Raw genomic sequence first — 18,012 nt, 5'->3', positions numbered from 1 at the left:
TTTGAACTTCATGTATATATTTTTGTGAATAAAGTTTATTTTTGAAACAAAAAGAAAATCACCAAACTCTGGCAGGTGGTGATGGAGCATGTGGAGACCAGGACTTCTTAATGCCACGTGCAATTCTTTGCTGAAAACTGGTGACAGTCCCATCAAACAGCATTTACTGGTGCAGGCTAGAGCTACAGAGGTCCAGACAGCCACACAAAGTCATACACACTTGTTTTCTCAGTTTTCCATTTCTGATGAAGGGTCATGGACCTGAAATATGAACTCATGTTTCTCTCTCCACAGATACCACAGCATTTTCTGCTTTTATATCAGACTTCTAGCAACTTTTTTGCTTTCCGTACAAAGTCTTACTACTTCTATGCAGGCTCACCCTGATCCAGCTGGAAGACTGCTCTCTGCAGGATGGAAGCAGTTTGAAGTACTAAAGGAATTGAGATATGCCATCAGGCAGCAGCTTTATTGCTACAGTAATGATTGCAGGACTATTATCCATGAGCAGCTCACTATTATACTGGAGCAAATAGATGTTGCACGCCAATGGATAGCTGTTCACCAATACAGAGCAGCAAGTTCTTCTCCAACATGAGCACAGACGTACCATGAGAGAGCAGGTTTCTCTCCTGTTGGAGGAGAGATGTGGCATCTCTCTTCTGCAGAAGCAGACACATGCCACCTACTGTCATACATCCCTTCACCATGAGCAGAGTCCCATCGGATTGTGAAGACAGCTTCCTCCAAGGAGGAGAGTGAAAACAGTTCAGACCAGATAGCTGTCATATGGGCTCTGTCAAGTGGCTTTTCTTCCAGGGGACGTTGAAACAATGGTGGGCATGTCTGAATGACAAAAGACTCTTGATTGTCTACCCAGTCCCCTACGTTCAGGAAATTGATACCTGTCTCAATAGGGAACCAAGCCATCTCAGGCAGCAAGCTCATCATGATCCACTGCCACCCATCCCAGACTAGACTCTCAATTGGCCCTGAGCAGGGTATGAGCTTCTTGTGAGTCATCATGGACTGAAATGGCTACAGCCATGGAAAGGACACTGCCATGTAGTGCTAAACCATCAAAACCCACTACAGGACTATGCACAAGGAAAGGCTCTCTGTAACATAAGAGAAAAATGTTATGATTCTCCATTAATGTATCACTTAATGGGGCTTTGTTGTAAACAATGTGGAAGTGCATTCCCATTTAGGGCAAAATGCTCCAATGGTTGGAGTCGTACCTTGCACAAAGGAAAAATGATCAAGTCAATCATCCCATCCCCAGAACATCAGTGCAAGAGTGCCACAGAGCAGTGTCCTGGGCCCAACCATCTTCAGCCACTTCATCAACGACCTTCCTTCCATCATAAGGTCAGAAGTGAGGATCTTTGCTGAAGATTGCACAATGTTCAATCCCATCTCCTCAGCAAATGAAGTAGTTCATTCCTGCACGCAGCAAGACCTGGACTCATTCAGGCATGGACTGGTAGGTGACAAGTAATATCTGCACCTCAGATATGCCTGGCAACAATCACCTCCATAAGTAATGTAACCACCTATCCCTGATGTTCAGAAGTTATTTCTATAGCTTAGCCTGGGAGTCACCATTGACCAAAAACAACTGCACAAGCCACATAAACACTGTGTCTACAAGTGAAGGTCAGAAGCTGGGTATCCTGCAGAGAGCAACTCACTTGACACCAAGTCATGAGCCAGATGGAACAGTTGCCACTTGCCTGGATGAGTACAGTTTTTGCAACATTCAAGTAACCCAACACCATAGGACAAACCAGCCACCCAAATGGTACCCCATTCATCACCGTAAATAGTTATTCCCTTCACCACTGGTGCACAGTGTGTACCATTCACAAAATTCCCTGCAATTACTTGCTCAGGCTACTCTAGCAGCACTTCTCAAGCTTGCAACCTCTATCACCAAGAAACCTGGGACCACCACCATCAACCCTCTGAGCTGGAAATATATCACTGCCCCTTCATTATCAATGGATCTAAATACAAGAACGATCTGCCCAACACCCTTTTCAGAAGTACCTTCACCAGAAGGAATGCAGCCGTTCAAGAAGCTGGCTTATCACTGTTTTCCGAATAAATTGGGATGGGCAATAAGTGCTGTCCTTACCAACAATGCCCACATTGCTTAAAAATGAATGGAAGAAACAAATACTCTGCGGACTCTTTAAAAAAAATTGTGCAGCCTGCAGTAAATTCTGAAGCTGCCCAGTCAGTTGTCCCTGTGTCCCCCTTTAAACAGACACAACACATGCAACAGAGTAGCATGATGTACTCCTAGTTATATTGAGTATTCACAACATCGGCTGTAGGTTGCACCCAGAAGCTCCAATTTATGTCTGTAAGGAAGGAAATATGCTGTACGTGACTTGTGACTTGGGATGTGACTGACAGTTGAGAAATAAAAGATGAGCCAAGGAGAGTTGTTCAGAGAACTCCCCAGGCCAACTGCCTGAGGGGTGCAATTTCACTGGACATGATTGTTCATGTGATCTTACTCAGGTTAAATCACTTTTGTGGTGCATGTAAAACAAAATAGACACAAATGGATCTACTTCCTTGGCTAAAGTGTTTTTATATTTATTCACATTAAATTTCACTAAACCACAATCTTTTACAGCCCTAGCCATTGTAGGCCAAGCAACTTACTTTTGTAAGACCTGAAAATAGAATGTTGTGCTCGTTAGGCAAATTCAAATCATCTACATAGAACAAAAATCAGCCCAGCCCAATCATTTTCAACTTCTCTTTCCTGAACAAACATCCATTAAACCTAACTTTGTTTCCTTACTAATAACTAACCTGCTACATTCTCTCCCACAATAAAATGTAACAGACTTCTTGACACATGTATTGAATGCCCTCTACAACTTTATATACAACACATCTAATGCATTTCCTCCATCTTCCAATTGGCCATATTGTTGAGAAAAAACAATAAACATACCAAAAACATCTTTCCTTTAACATATCTAGATTGTTTATTAACCCATGGATTTCTAAATAATCAGCAATTTTATCTCCTTTCATAATAGTATCAGATGAGCTATACTCAAACTCCACAAGTACTTTGCCCCAGTTTTAAATCATCTTCTAGAGCCCACATACAACATATATTATTTTGAATTATGCCCATTAACCCAATGCGCAAGCTACACCATATCCGACTTGTACTTACCATATCCCATGCAAAGTTAGCAAGCCAATAAATGCCAGGTTTCACGCCACTAACAAACTGAAGGTGCTTAGCCTTGCTGACACGCTCTTCGATGAGGAAGAGAACAAAACTGGCTGGCACAAAGGACATGGCAAAGATGACACAAATGGAGACAAGCACATCAACAGAGGTAGCCATCCTGCAAGAAGGGGAAGAGGTTGTGTTAGAAGCTAGAAATTAGCATACAGTCAAGTAAGCAATACCTTCAGCTATCACCTTTTCCCTTAATATGTATTTGAACAAGAGAGCTACAAAAATATGACAACTGAATAAAAATCACAGAAAAAAGTTAATGACCTCTCTAAACCAGTGAGTTCCAATCAATAACTTGCTTTCATTGCATCTTTAACTCAGAAGATCACAAGATGCTTCACAAAACATAATCAAAAAACGGACACTGAGCCAAAGATTTAAAAGTCGGCAGTCTTAGAGGAGAACATGAAGTTGTGAAATAAACACAGAAAAATGCAGATCAAGACAACCTGGGAAATAGATGAAGATTTTGTGATGGGATTGGAATTAGACAACAGAGATTTGCTGTCACAATCTTTGTTACAGTCGCATTGAGTATCACTGGTAACTATATTTCACCATTGAGGCAGTGGTAATAACCTAGCTAGAGGGATTCAACCAATTAGTCCCAGGAAAGATGATGCTACATAATATTCAAGAATTTGGGAGAAGGAAGGCAATTAGAGGTTGGGCCGTAGTTATCCAGAACGAAGGGGTCAAAGGTTGGGTTTGAGGGGCTGGCTTCAGTCTTAGTGATAATGACGTGCACAAGCTCCTCACACTTATTTAAAAATCTGGATGGGATGAATAGAGGAAAATGAAGGAGACAGTTGGCCATGGGTAAAAGAATGAAATAATGGGTATACAATTTAATAATGAATAGCTGCAGGCAAGATACACAATGCAGTTGGAGTTTTATTCCACCCACAAGATATTACATCATATACAAACTATTTGCTTGAAAATGGCATCACAGACGAGCCAACTGTTATTCTTGCCCAATCCTCTCACATACTTGATTCTAGAGCCACTGAATAATGAATAGGAGTAAGAAGGAACACTCCTTAACAGCTTCCTTTCAGGCCAGGAATGCTAATACTAACTTGAGCATCCCAACTTTTGGACAAGGATTAGAGGTGGGGTCCCTAATCTATTCTGATCAGTGTCAGTTGGTACCATTTAAATATTTATAAGGTTTTACCAGCTACTTACAATGCAACCTCAGAAAGCTGCTCTTTGGTCAAATTGAGTGGGTGGTTGAAGGCTGTAATCCCAAACAGTCTGGGATCTTTTCCAAGTGGAAGATTTGCTCTCAGTACTGCATTATTCATAACGTTCACAAAGCTCACCATAGCGTGCCAACCTTTATTGTTGAACCACACCTGCATAAAAAAGGAAAATGTTTTTTCTGTTATATCGGGAGTATTCTAGAGTCTACTAATGAAATAACTCAGCTGCTTCTAAACATGTAGTTGAGCCACAGAGGCACATAGCAATGCACATCACAGTGCACCCAATAATAAACAAGCTACGACACAGCATAGCACAGAAACAAGCACTTTGGCCCACCCTGTCCACGCCAACCATCAAGAACCAATCTGTACTAATCCCATTGACCAGCACTTGGTCCATAGCCTTCTCTGCACTGGCAATTCAAATGCTCATCTAAATACTTCTTAAATGTGAAAGTCTTTGCCTCCACCACCTCTGCATTCTGAACCACAACCACCCTCTGGATGAAAAAAATCCTTCTATTCCCTCTTAACATTATTCCTTACCTTAAATATATGCCCACTGACTATAACATCTCTGCTAATGGAGAAAAGTTTACTACTGTCTACCCTTATCTATGCCCTTCATAATTTTGTGTATCTCCATCAAGTTCCCTCTCAGCCTTCTCCACTTCAAGGAAGACAAACCCAACCTATCCAGTTTCTCCTCATAACTGAGATACTCCATCCCAGATAAGATTATGAATCTTAGCAGAATCTTGCCCAAAGGTCAGCTTCGCTCATCCAATGCTCAAACTTCTCTTTACTTTGGCTAAAGGTGCTGATTATTTTGCTCTTTCTGCAGCATTTTCCAGTGATCATTCTTTATGTGTGAACTAAACCAACATTAGCTAGCTATTCTGCTGTGGAGATGTCTTAACTGAGCCTGCTGCTGTCCTTGGATGGTGTGTACAAAGTCAAGCATCTGCCAGCAGGGGTCAGTCACGTTAAACATTCATGGCAATGGACCACGCTGAACCTGACTGCATGACAACATAACTGAAATAACCTTGAGCAGTAACAGAGACAACTCATCCTTGTTTGTCTCACTTCGCTGACACCAGCAGAAATCCTGTAATTATACAAGAAACCCAGCCTCCAAAGCATTAATTGTAAAATGAACTGATCTTTCATTCTGGCCACTGCACAGTTTACAAGATTGTTAGACTCTGTAATGCACTGAGTCCTTTCTAAAACCAAGGTACAGCTACACAGAATTTACAGCTAATCCTGCCCAAATTGTATTTTTGCTCCTAACAAAGTTCTCACCATTCTTACTTTAACATGATCACAATATCCTTCTGTTCCTTTCTCTACCTTGCACTAATTTGCCTTAGCTGCTCTAAGGGCATTAGTCTGGCTTCTTGTTCTAAAATCACATGTTATAATTTCTGAAGTCAATTTTAGTTTGATGTTTGGAGGGAAACTTGAAAGTTGGACTGTATTTTATAAACTCTCAGCTCCAAATCAAAAGAAAACAGCAGTAAAAAGTGGGTAGTTTGAGATATAATGGGCTCAGATGGACAGACAAGTGTGGAAAATGTTGATCGAAATTTTTCAGACCTACTTTTACATTGTTTTTTGTGTTCAGCCCTTTGATAAACTTTGTAATATTTCCCAGCAGTCGGTCTGTGGAACTTCCCTGAAAAGAAGAGGAAACTCTACATTAATTGCTTAAGACAAGAAATAAACACATTAACTACAGAAATAACTATAACAACCATGTTTACATTGATGGTCACAGGGTCAAATGAGGAGGAGAAGCTTCATTCTTAGTTTATCCCTTTTGGAATAAGAACGTTGACCAATTTCACAAACTTAACTTTAATTAGACTGCAGAACGTCTCAACATCTGCTGATGGTGCCCCAGCCTGAGAATCATTTGACAGGACAGACTGCAGCAGATGCTCAAACCAAGGATTGGCGGAATGTCTCATTCTGTCACAATACATTTTTCCACATATATTTCAATGGTATATATTCATCATATCATAACTGGAAGTGCAAAATATTATGGGGCAGATCCTCCACTGCCCTAAGATGCCCCTGGGTGCATCCTGCATGCCCTTGGGCCATACTGTTTCTTCCAGTATTGCCCCAGATGCCAGCTTTCACCAAGATTGGAAAGTAAAAAAAAACTGGGGACACTGGAAATCAACACAGTGAATGCTGGACTCAGCTGGTCAGTCAGTATCTGTGGAGAGTTACACAGAGTCAACCTTTCAGGTTAATGGACATTCTTCAGAACTGGAGAAGGAAGAATATAAGCACATTTTAACTTGCAGAGAGGAAAGGGGATGAATAGGATGAAAGGGATTTCTGTGACAGGGTGGAGACCAAGACATAATTGTTCTCGGTGCCATCTATGAAAGCAAAATTAGTTCATGTTAACCATCTGGAGGAGTGTAAACAGAGCAAAAAGAATCAAAGCAGATAGAGTAAAAAAAAAATCATGGATAAACTCTGAGATGCTGCACACAGCAATTGCCGGAAATCTAAATTGAAAGAGAATGCTAGAAATATTCAGCAGGTCAGGAAGCATCTGTGGAGAAAAAAAAAGAGTGAAAGTTACTGGTGGATGACTTTCACTGGCAGCCAGGACTTTGGCGTGACATCATGCAGTATCATTGCCATCTCTGCACTTACAGAAATGCTTCAATGCCCACTGAGGCCCCGTCCTTCACTCTCCAGCTGTCAAATCTGTCGCAGTTATCGAACGTTTGTGAATCAAAAACATTCACAAATGTTCAAAATCACTTGGGACCAGTTGAGACAAAATGATGAAATAAAGCTATTTTTAAAACGTTATAAGTTAAAAAAGACTGCAAAATATGTGTACACACTTAAAACATTAAGACTAACTCAGTTAAATAATTTAAAAGTCTTTGTTTACCTTTTTTTTAAACCTACAAGCCAATTTCTCCCATTTATTTTAATGGGACTCCTGTACTTGCACAAGGTTTATTTGTTTCTTACTACTTGCACCTTCCCCAGACATACCATTTGTTTATTCACTAAAGCCTTTACCGTCCTCTTTCATCCAGCACCACCACGTCTCCTTCAATCTCTCCTGGTCTCCAATCTATCACGGACCTTCCTATTTGTTCTCTCCATCATTCCTTCATTTTGTGTGTGTTACATTTCTAGTTTCCCTCTGTTCTGATGAAAAGTCATCGCTCAAAGATGATAACTCTCTCCAGTATTTTCTGTTTCATTTCCAACATCTGCAGCAACTTGCTTTTGAGACACAAGCTGTACCTTACTTATGCCTTTCTGCTGCTTGCACTACATGAAATAGGAACATGTTCTCATCCCTTCAGTGCCAGCAGCCCTCCCTTCCATTGTCATAAGGACCACTCTGAAGAACAGTTCCAAGCATTTTCAGAGGCTCGTGAACATGACAATATGTTACTCGCTAATAGACTTTCAGAAAGACCAGTTAAGATAAAGGATAAGGCTTAAATCAGTCCCATACCTTTGTGACATTGAGTCGTGACCTGATTTCAATGACAGAGTTATTAACTTCATTCAGCGAAGGTAAAATCTGGGAACTTCTTGCTCCAAAGGAGAATCCTCCATACCTACAATAGATCAAGGATGTCCTTTTCTTGATTTTGCTCACATTTCAATGCATCCTCGTTAAACTCACATGAACAGATTTCAGTTTTACAGCTTGCAAATTTATTAAAAAATGTAGATAAAAAGAAAACAATACAAGGGATTGAAATGAAACAAAATAGGAAGTTCCAGAGTAACAAACAGGACTGGTTACTTCTAAAGTGAGAGGACATTTATTGGAATGATTAATATCTATAAATCATTAGCTTGCTTTTTCCCTCTTTCAGACAGACAGGTTTGTTGTGTAGTTTTTGCGTTTTTATTTCTATTTACAGATATTCTTTGGGAGTAATAGTTAAAAGCATTCAAACCCTGTGCAATTTCCACAAACTCTCTTTTCTCGACTGAATAGGAAAAGATGATTTTATGAAACTTAGCCAAGATCGTACAGGCCATTCCCAGGTTATGGACCCCTGACTTATGGACATCCCTACATACGAATGAGCTCCCATAATATTACTAACTTCAAAAGTCTGATGTACATATGTTCATTCCTACAAAGGGCAGAACTAGTTTCCACTCCTCCCTTTTTAGTAATTGTTCTTTCTTATCAGTCTTATGTGCTTTTGATGCCATTCATTACAATACTGTGGGGATATGGTTACCATATCAAGTGATTTTGTGCATTTTCCGATTTATGGCTTATGGACATTTGTAAAAACAGAACCTGTTCATTAGCTGGGGACAGCCTGTACTTTTGTACATGTCAGAAAATGCTAGAAATAGTCTGACACCAATGAATTTCAAGTTACAGACCAAGGAATTTAGGAGGAAGTAGTGATTCCTTTTTGGCAAACAGTGTAATATTTGGATAATCAAAGCATGCATGCCAACCTTCTTACCCCCGGTTATCGTGCAAAGATTTGTTGGCTATACACTGGATGCAGTAACCTACCTGAACTCGTTCACCCACTTCTTGGTTTTCAGACTGAAAACATGAACAATAAGTCTAAGTTATTTACACAACATCACAATGAATGACTTGAAATACGTACTTGAGTAAATCAGAGCAAGCTTAATTACATGGTTTACATCCATGCCAATTTGTACCTTTTACTAAGGATTTGGGGGTAGGTCTTCACAAGATAGTCAGAGATATTTCTGCCAGTTAGGTTCTGAAGTATGTCTCCAGTATTCCGATGCAACTGTTTAGAAAAGGAAATTCAGTGTTTTCAATGCAAACAACGCTGTACAATTTTTGATTAAGTCCCTTCAGTTGTGTCCTGAACAACAATTACAATGGTCCGTAGAGTCTGTATCTCAATATGCATTCTGGTGCTATAGCTTGTGTTACATAGCAGGCTACATACTGTGCAACACTAGGGTTCGCCAAGAGCCAGGGAGGAGTTCTCAGTCCACAATGGAAGCCACAATGGTGGAGGTCAAGCCAAAATTCAAGAAAACAAATGTTTGTAACTGCAATTGTGATATGGAACAGGTCACATAAAAAGGTATAATGGAAGCGATATAATAGTGATTTCTAAAAGGGACTTTGAGGTTTGCTTGAAGGGGAAAATTTGCCAAGCTAATGCAAATTAAAAAGAGCATGGAAGCAGAATTAGATAAATCATTCAAAGGACTGTCAGAAACACAACAAACCAGATGGCATGCTTTAAATCTGAAGATGAGCACTGGAGATTTATGAGGATGTTGTCCAGACTGGAAAATTTTAGCTCTGAGGAAAGATTGCATAAGCTAGCTTCCTTTGAAACAACACAAGACTTAATTCAGATGTATAAAATGATGAGGAACATAGAGTAAATATGAGGGACTTGTTTTCTTTAGCTGACAAGTCAAGAAACAAGTGGTCCAATTTAAAAGTAATTGGTAGAGGGTTTGGAGGGGAGATGAAAATCCATTTTCCTTCAGAATCTGGAACTCACTGCTTGAAGGAAAGTGGAGGCAGAAACCCCCAGCACATTTTAAAAGTATCTGGGCGCGCATGAGGCTTGCAGGGCTATAGACTAAATGCTGGAAGATGGGATCAGGTTGGTAGCTACTTTTTAGCACAGATGAGCCACTTCCTTCTGTATTGTAATTTATCTCTGATTTTATTAAATGAAGCTGCAGCACAAGTAAAACTAGGTGCCTAAAATTAAGAAAACTCCCTTTTTAAAAAAAAAGGATAATAGGCTATTAAACTTTTTCTCTAAAAAGTTCCTTGTCTAAAATATACAAACTTATTTAAATGATTGCAAAGCCAACTTGTCAAAATCAACAGTACACCAATTGTGGCAAGTTTTTAACTTAAAAAAAAGTAAAAATTTTGTTTTTACATAATACAATTTAGAAAAACAAAGACAAAAATAAGGCAACTGGAAATGGTGTGTAAACGTGATTTGAGTGCAAGTGTTATATTTTTAAATGGATTGTAGGAAGATAGATACTCTAGGACTTTCTGACTTTTAGATAGTCTCCAACCAGATGTGATGGTTGCATCCGAGCATGTGCAATTAGACCCAAAGAAATCTACTCAGGCTAGCTTCTGTTTACAACCCTGCAAGAAGTACTTAATAAGGTCACAAAGCATGGTGGTGCAAATCGATTTCCTCTAGTATTCCCTCTGCATTTCTGATGAGTGATAAACCTCACAATCTAGAAATTTGAATTACATTCAATGAACCTGGCCACTGATGATTTCAAAACCCTCAGCATAAAAGAGATAATTCAAAACACAAATTCATCATCCCTAACCTATTCAGCTCACCTCAGAGGGTGGAAGCCCTCCTGCTCCTTGTCCACATTCAGGCAACATCCTCTTGCTCTCTTCCGAGCTACATTCACATGTCGGGGACGGGTTCTGCATCGTCCAGTTACCACTGAGAAAAATGTTCATGACTGATCCTGGGACAGGGGGAGTTATCCATTCAGTACTGCCTGGTGAGCAATGTTGGTCTCTAGGGGGAAGAGGGGAATGAGGCATGGAATTAAAAAAAAGCAGATAATACAAAATACAATGCTAGGAAGACCACAGCTTGAGTAATGTACGCACTCTGGTCACCACTTTAGAGGAAATATGTGATTGCATTGGAGAGAGCAGAGCAGGCTGGTAAGGTGCAGCTATGAGGAAAGACTGAACTAGCTAAGCGGTTTACTGTGGGGGATATTTAATTGAATGGTGAAAAATTCTGAGGGGCCAACATAAAGAGAAAAAGACTTTTTTTGATAACAGAGGGGTCAAAAACCAAGGGCTATTGATTTAAAGTATTTGATGCAAGGAGATGAGGGGGAGATGAGAATTTTATTTTTTTACTGAGATAAGGGCCTTGAACTCATCACCTGCTATTCACTTACTGAGGTAATTAATAAGAGCTCCAACTTCCACCTCCGTAACATAACTTATTTCATCCCTGCTTCAGTTCATTTAATCCTGAAGGTCTCACCTCATGTCTTTGTTATCATTAGACTTCATAACCGCAACATTTTCCTCTTACCTTCCACCCTCTAGAGACCAAAGCTACGCCAGTTTCCTAAATTGCAACGCGTCCCATTGACCAATCACCTCTGTGCTTGCTGACTACCACTGGCTTCCAGATAAGCAGTGACTCAATTTTAAATTTATCATTCTTGGCTTCAGATCCCTCCTCCTCCGTTTTCCTCCTACAGTCCTCCAAAACATCTGTGCTCCTCCCATTTTTTTAATCTTGTCCATCTCATGAGTGGCCGCCACACGTAGTCAAGACTCGCTGTGGAATTCCCTTTCTACACTTATGTACCTTTATCTCCCTCTTTTAAGATATTCCTTAAAACCTACCTCTTTGACCAAGCTTGTTATGTGCTCAAATATCTCCTTTTGTTTCATAATGCTCATTTGAACATTTGGAATGGTTTATCATGCTGAAGATAAACATAAGTTCAAGCTGCATCTTTCAGAAGCAGTTAACTAAACTATGCTTGTATATAAACTTTAAATCCTTGTTTCAGTTAATGTATAGGAGCCTTAAATCAATGATACTTGAGGTCTGATTTAGTACCATCAACCGATTAGTATCATCACTAAGAACAGTTAATTCCAAACCTCACTAATTCCAAACAGGACAAATCAGTAAATAAGAATTCAAGCAGAAAGTGCTTGGGTTTCACGGACTATAGAATCTACTGCTCAAAAAGGCAGAAATTATTATTAATGTATTGGCATTTAGCATGTTCAAGTTTATTGTAATGGACTGATTTTGAGTCCAAAGTACAATTTGACTTTTAACTGAGCCTCATGAATAACCATGAAGCTACCAAACTGGCATCCCATTAATTCACTGTTCAAATCTTTTGACTATTTATGTGATGCACGCAGAATGCGTAGAGCACTTCACTGAATGTATAAACTACCAGGGTGGAATGGGTCCGAGGATTTGTTTAACATACTTATTTTAAGTGGGATATCAGCTCCACAAAGGTAGTGCTGATTAGATAGTGGGAACAAACTATCAACAGAAACTTCTACTGTTTGGATTAAAAGGAACAAGGAGGGAAGAGAAAAGAGTAGGTGCAACCATTACATATTGTCTGAAAGATAGGATAACTTTATTATAATACTCACACATTCAAACCATCTGCCATACACGTAGTACCAAATCCAGGGTCACTGAGGAGTGCACTGATCAGCTCACGAGTATTGGAATCCTCCGGCATATCATCACTGAAAGGGTTGAAAGATAAATTAGATAAGCAACGTTCATACTGGACCCAATAGGTCTGTTCATAATCAGCAACTCTAAAGTTTGTAAACAGCTGATCTAGGTCCTACTTGGCACCACTGCCTGGTCCAAAAATCAACAAATGGGTAGGGAGAAACCAAAAAAAATTACTGTAATCATCATCCATTTATCAGAATCAGATTTATTATCACTGACATATGATGTGAAATTTGTTGTTTTGCAGCAGCAGTACAGTACAAGACATAAGAATTAATATAAGTTACAAAAATAAATAGCTAGTGCAAAAGCCGAATAATGAGGTAGTGTTCATGGACTGTTCAGAAATCTGATGGCTGAAGGGAAGAAGCTGTTCCTGAAACATTGAGTGTGGGTCTTCAGGCTCCTGTACCTCCTCCCCGATGGTAGTAATGTGAAGAGGGCATGTCCTGGATAGTGAGGGTCCTTAATGATGGATGCTGCCTTCTTGAGGCATCGCCTCTTAAAGATGTCCTTGATGGTGGGGAGAGTTGTGCCTGTGATGGAGCTGGCTGAGTCTACAACCCTCTGCACCCTCTTTCAATCCTGCGCATTGGAGCATCCATACCAGGCAGTGATGCAACCAGTCAGAATGCTCTCCACTGTACATCTGTAAAATTTCCAAGAGTCTTTGGTGACATACCAAATCTTCTCAAACTCCTAATGAATTAGAGCCACTGGCATGCCTTTGTGATTACATCAATGTGTTGGACCCAAGATAGATCCTCTGAGATGCTGATGCCCAGGAACTTGAAGCTGCTCACCCTTTTCCACTGCTGACCCCTCAATATGGACTGGTGTGTGTTCTCCCAACTTCCCCTTCCTGAAGTCCACAATCAATTCTTTGGTCTTGCTGATATTGAGTGCGAGGTTGTTGTGACACCACTCAACCAGTCAATCTATCTCACTCCTGTACGCCTCCTCATCGCTATCTGAGATTCTGCCAACAACAGTGGTGTCATTGGTGAATTTATAGATGGCGTTTGAGCTGTGCCTAGCCACACAGTCACAAATGTAGAGAAAGTAGAGCAGTGGGCTAAGCACGCATCCTTGAGGTGCGCCTGTGTTGTCAGCACAGAGAAGATGTTACTAGAGATCCGCACTGACTGTGGTTTCCTGATAAGGAAGTCGAGGATCCAGTTGCAGAGGGAGGTACAGAGGCCCAGGTTTTGAAGCTTGTTGATTAGTACTGAGGGGACAATCATGCTGAACGCTGAGAAATGGAAGTTCAGTGAGAGAACTTCCTTAGGACGTTATTGAACGACACAATCCAACATCTGCCTTGGTTGACAAACTGCCTGACCTTTTTCAGGATGGCTGTGAGGCACAGAGATTGGCCTCCCCATTCTTTGCATCTGGAGGGGGAAAGAGGAAGAAGTGGAAGACAACCATAGTTCCTGCTCCTATTGCGATGTGATTGCACGTTAATGGAAAGACTAGTTTGGATTTCATTGTGATATCACTCATATTCAAAATAAAATATTATATAAGTATACAGACAGCCACTTGGCCAACCAAATTCATCCATCCAGAGACTAAAGCTCCCTTGATCCAAATGAAGCAAGAATTTTCCCAGTGCCCTACAATATTCAGATGGCTACTTTATATGTTAATGATGTGGTGTGATGATCTTCCTGATGTCACCCAAAGGTATCAATGACATTTGCCATCAATCTTCACATATGGAGAATGGCAACTACAATGAGATACTGGAGGCATGCTGGATGCTATGGAACCTATACCTAACTGAGAGTTGGCACGATCAGCAGAAGGAAGAAACTATGCAGAAAGAAATTAGAATTAACCTTTCATCTACTATAACTTATTTTTATTCCATAAGTGAGGTTAGTGTAGATAGGCATGAAGGTCAGCACAGATGGGGTGGGCTGAAGGGCTGTTTCTCTGACTCCGACATAAAAGTTCCCTGAATTAGGGATTAGAAATTAGATATTAGATAGACAAGTTTAAAATGAAATTATCAATGATGTAGTACTGAACAGGCAAGGTTGAAGGGTACATGAATATCCTGAAGGCTTTCTTAGTAAGTTTAGGGTTCTTGCTGTGTGCGTGCAAAGTTTCCCTCAGGGGTATAAATGGATATTATATCTCTGAGGATGCCTCCAGTATCTCATTGTAGTTGCCATTCTCCATGTGTGAAGATTGATAGCAAATGTCATTGATACCTTTGGGTGCTATCAGAAAGGTCATCATGCCATGTTATTAACACATGAAATAGCTATCTGAATAGTGTAGGGCAGTGGGAAAATCCTCATTCCATTTGGATGAAGGAAGCTTTAGCCTCTGGATGGATGGATGAACTTGGAGTCCATGACTGAAATCATTCACATCATTTACAGTAGGAATGTACTCTGTTGGTTGATTGCTTTGACAGCATGGTTTGGTTGGCAGAACTTTTGCTGCAAGGATAATCGCCGCTCCAGGATTTTAGCACCTAATGTAAGCCACTATTCAAGAAATTTTCCTGGTATCCTCAAAAACATTCCACCCTTGAGCATTACCATCAAGATGACAGGTTATTCATTTCAATATGGCTGATAAAATCTTGCTGCGTACATTCATTTTTGGGACCTGGGTGTGGCTGAGCCACCTCCTTGAGCTGCTTCTGGGGGAGGTACTCTCTCAGTGCTGCTGGGCAGGGAGTTCTAACATTTCAACCCAGCAATGATGAAGGACTGGCGATATACTTTCAAGTCAGGATGGTGTGCAATTGGAGCAGAATCTGTAGGTGGTGGCACCTGCTGCCCTTCTTCTCAGAGGAAGAGTCATGGGTTTTGAATGCTCTTTCACAGTAGCCAGGGTGAGTACCTGCAGTGTATTTTGTAGATGATACACACTGTAGCCACTGTGTGCTTGTGATAAAGAAAATGAATGTTTGGGATGGTGGACAGGATGCCAATCAAAGCAGGCTGCTTTGTCCCAAGTGCTTTCAAGCTTCTTGAAAGTTGTTGTGCCTGGACTCATCCAGTCAAATGGAGAGTATTCCATAACACACCCAACTTGTATCATGTAGATAGCTGAAAGTTGTAGAAGTGTCAAGAGTTGGGTACTCAGAGATGGTGATGGTATTGAATATTAGGGGTAGGTGGTTAGATTGTCTCTTGTAGGAGATGGTCATTGCCTGGCACTACTTTGACATGAATGTTACTTGCTAATTATCAGCTTATGCCTGAATGCTGTCTAGGTCTTGCTGCATGCAGGCATGAGCCGTTGCATTTGTTGCGGATTTGTGAATGGAATGGAATCAGAAGCAACCACCCCCATTTCTAATGTTATGAAAGAAGGTCACGTACATGACAGTGACCGTATTTAAGAAGCATGTTATACACACTTTATGAATTCCTGACATGTGTCAAGATAACTAAAAATGCAAAATTCTTGTAATTTCTTACTATGAAATAGTACAGCAAAGTTTGATAACCATCATTCATAGTTATGTACTTTGGGGAGATGTATGCAAGTTGGATACCTGATGAAAGTGTACTGTTCTCCATACATCCAGGGATTCAGTTCTAATGATGGATACTTCCCAAATGGAGGCACAATAAGACTAAAGAGTAGGGCAACAAAGACAAACATTGCAGGCAGCACAATCTGGAAAAGATAGAAGACATAGCAGCTGGTTCATTTTATTCTCAATCAAAGGACTTTATACATGCTTAAACTGGATTATCAGTTTAACACAGCATTGGCATGCTGTATTACATAAATTAATGATATACTTAAATATTGCAGAATGATTTAAGTAGGGACCCACAAACTCAAGCCATTATGTCTGGTAATTTGAAATTGCAAGCTTCACTGCACAACCCTAATGGGAAAATCTCTACCTCTGTTTTAATTGTCTCCCTGCAAATTCAGCCCAAAAGAATGGGATTGAGGGTAGAGGTATAGTTCAAGGCCCCTCACAGTGTTAGCACAGAATGAACCTAGGTAGGTACAACAAAGGTCAGACATGGTATAAAGTTTACCTTGCACCATTCCTCAGTAAAATAAAACATGCAACACTAGTTCTATTCACCAGGTCATCTAGAGTGAGGTTAATGATTATTGTTGTATTGAGGAAAATGGTTTGTAATCAGGCTGAAACCAAAAATAAATTCACCTTTGAAACTTTGAACCCATCGAACAAGAAGCAAGACAGAAATTGAAGAATGTAGAATGAAATTACTGAGGGGTGGATTACCAGCCATGCCATTTGACATTGTTTGGATCCAAATACCAGCAGTTGAAGGCCAGTGGGGGGGACTTTCATAGGACTCCGGTCCTGATCCATGGGACTGAAAACTCAACCATACTTTGTGGATTTAGTCACTACTTAGAAACTTCTCCGAAAAGTTTGTAAGTATAATGTTGAGTGAGATTGAATTAGTGAGTTCATATGTTATCTACTCACTGCTAAAGAGCCTATTAACAGACACCATCCAGTTGAGAGTCAACTAAACAAGTCTGGTATAGGGAATCACAGTAAGAGAAAATCAAATAAACTGCAGGTGCTGGAAGTATGAAATACAACAGAAAATATTGGAAACCCGAACAAGTCAGACAGCATCTGTGGAAAGAGAAAGTTAACAATTCAGGTCTGGGACCCTTCATCAGAACGGAGAAAGAGAAACAAGACTAATACATTAACTCTGTCTCTCTCCATGGATGCTGCCTGACTCTAGGACTTTTGTAGCATTTTCCATTTTATTTCACAAAAAGAGAAAGATGGATTATGAAGCCATGCCCCAATAAACATCAGCTGTTCTGAGGAAGTGGGAAGGGGGTGAAGAGAGAAAAAATACACATCTTGTTTCCACAAATAGTTAAACTTTAACTTGCCTGAGCGAAGAGTCCCCTGTGGCTTCGTCGGGCATAGAGAAATCGTTTGATGAACAGAGAGTGGAACTGCTGTCGGGTGAGCTCCCAACCATGCAACTGGTATGAGCCTCTGCCATCCGCACAGTGCATGAAGTCTGTTTCTTTGGATTCTGAACAAAGGTTTAAAGGAAGCTCTTTTATTAAAGAATGTTGGAAGCTCAGTGTTTTTAAATTAATGGGCCGAAACTTGCTGTGACATGCTAAACTGCCATCATTTCTCTGTGGAACTAGCAAATGTTGCCAGCTGCTGCTTGCAGGGACTTTTTTTTGACAGTGCTCTGATGTTGGATTCTTCACAGAGTCCAGCAGCAAA

The 18,012-nt window shown here is 40.4% G+C and overlaps 1 protein-coding gene across 2 annotated transcripts in view; it reads right to left on the bottom strand.

The window, feature by feature from the left end:
• The window catches only part of LOC127582352 (phospholipid-transporting ATPase ABCA1-like), a 139,941-nt gene that overhangs the window by 25,379 nt on the left and 96,550 nt on the right, over nucleotides 1-18,012 (bottom strand). For both annotated transcript variants that reach the window (XM_052037516.1, XM_052037517.1), the window contains 10 exons: nucleotides 17,661-17,809; nucleotides 16,306-16,430; nucleotides 12,686-12,784; nucleotides 10,856-11,045; nucleotides 9,199-9,293; nucleotides 9,044-9,076; nucleotides 8,006-8,111; nucleotides 6,098-6,172; nucleotides 4,472-4,641; nucleotides 3,209-3,386 (listed from right to left, as the gene is read on the bottom strand). In XM_052037516.1, coding sequence (XP_051893476.1) covers nucleotides 3,209-3,386; nucleotides 4,472-4,641; nucleotides 6,098-6,172; nucleotides 8,006-8,111; nucleotides 9,044-9,076; nucleotides 9,199-9,293; nucleotides 10,856-11,045; nucleotides 12,686-12,784; nucleotides 16,306-16,430; nucleotides 17,661-17,809 — 1,220 coding nt within the window. The remainder of the gene's footprint in view (nucleotides 1-3,208; nucleotides 3,387-4,471; nucleotides 4,642-6,097; nucleotides 6,173-8,005; nucleotides 8,112-9,043; nucleotides 9,077-9,198; nucleotides 9,294-10,855; nucleotides 11,046-12,685; nucleotides 12,785-16,305; nucleotides 16,431-17,660; nucleotides 17,810-18,012) is intronic.

This window comes from Pristis pectinata, chromosome 24 (assembly GCF_009764475.1).
Source record: "Pristis pectinata isolate sPriPec2 chromosome 24, sPriPec2.1.pri, whole genome shotgun sequence".
Taxonomy (NCBI): Eukaryota; Metazoa; Chordata; class Chondrichthyes; order Rhinopristiformes; family Pristidae; genus Pristis; species Pristis pectinata.
This window is presented reverse-complemented; position numbering and strand designations above follow the sequence as displayed.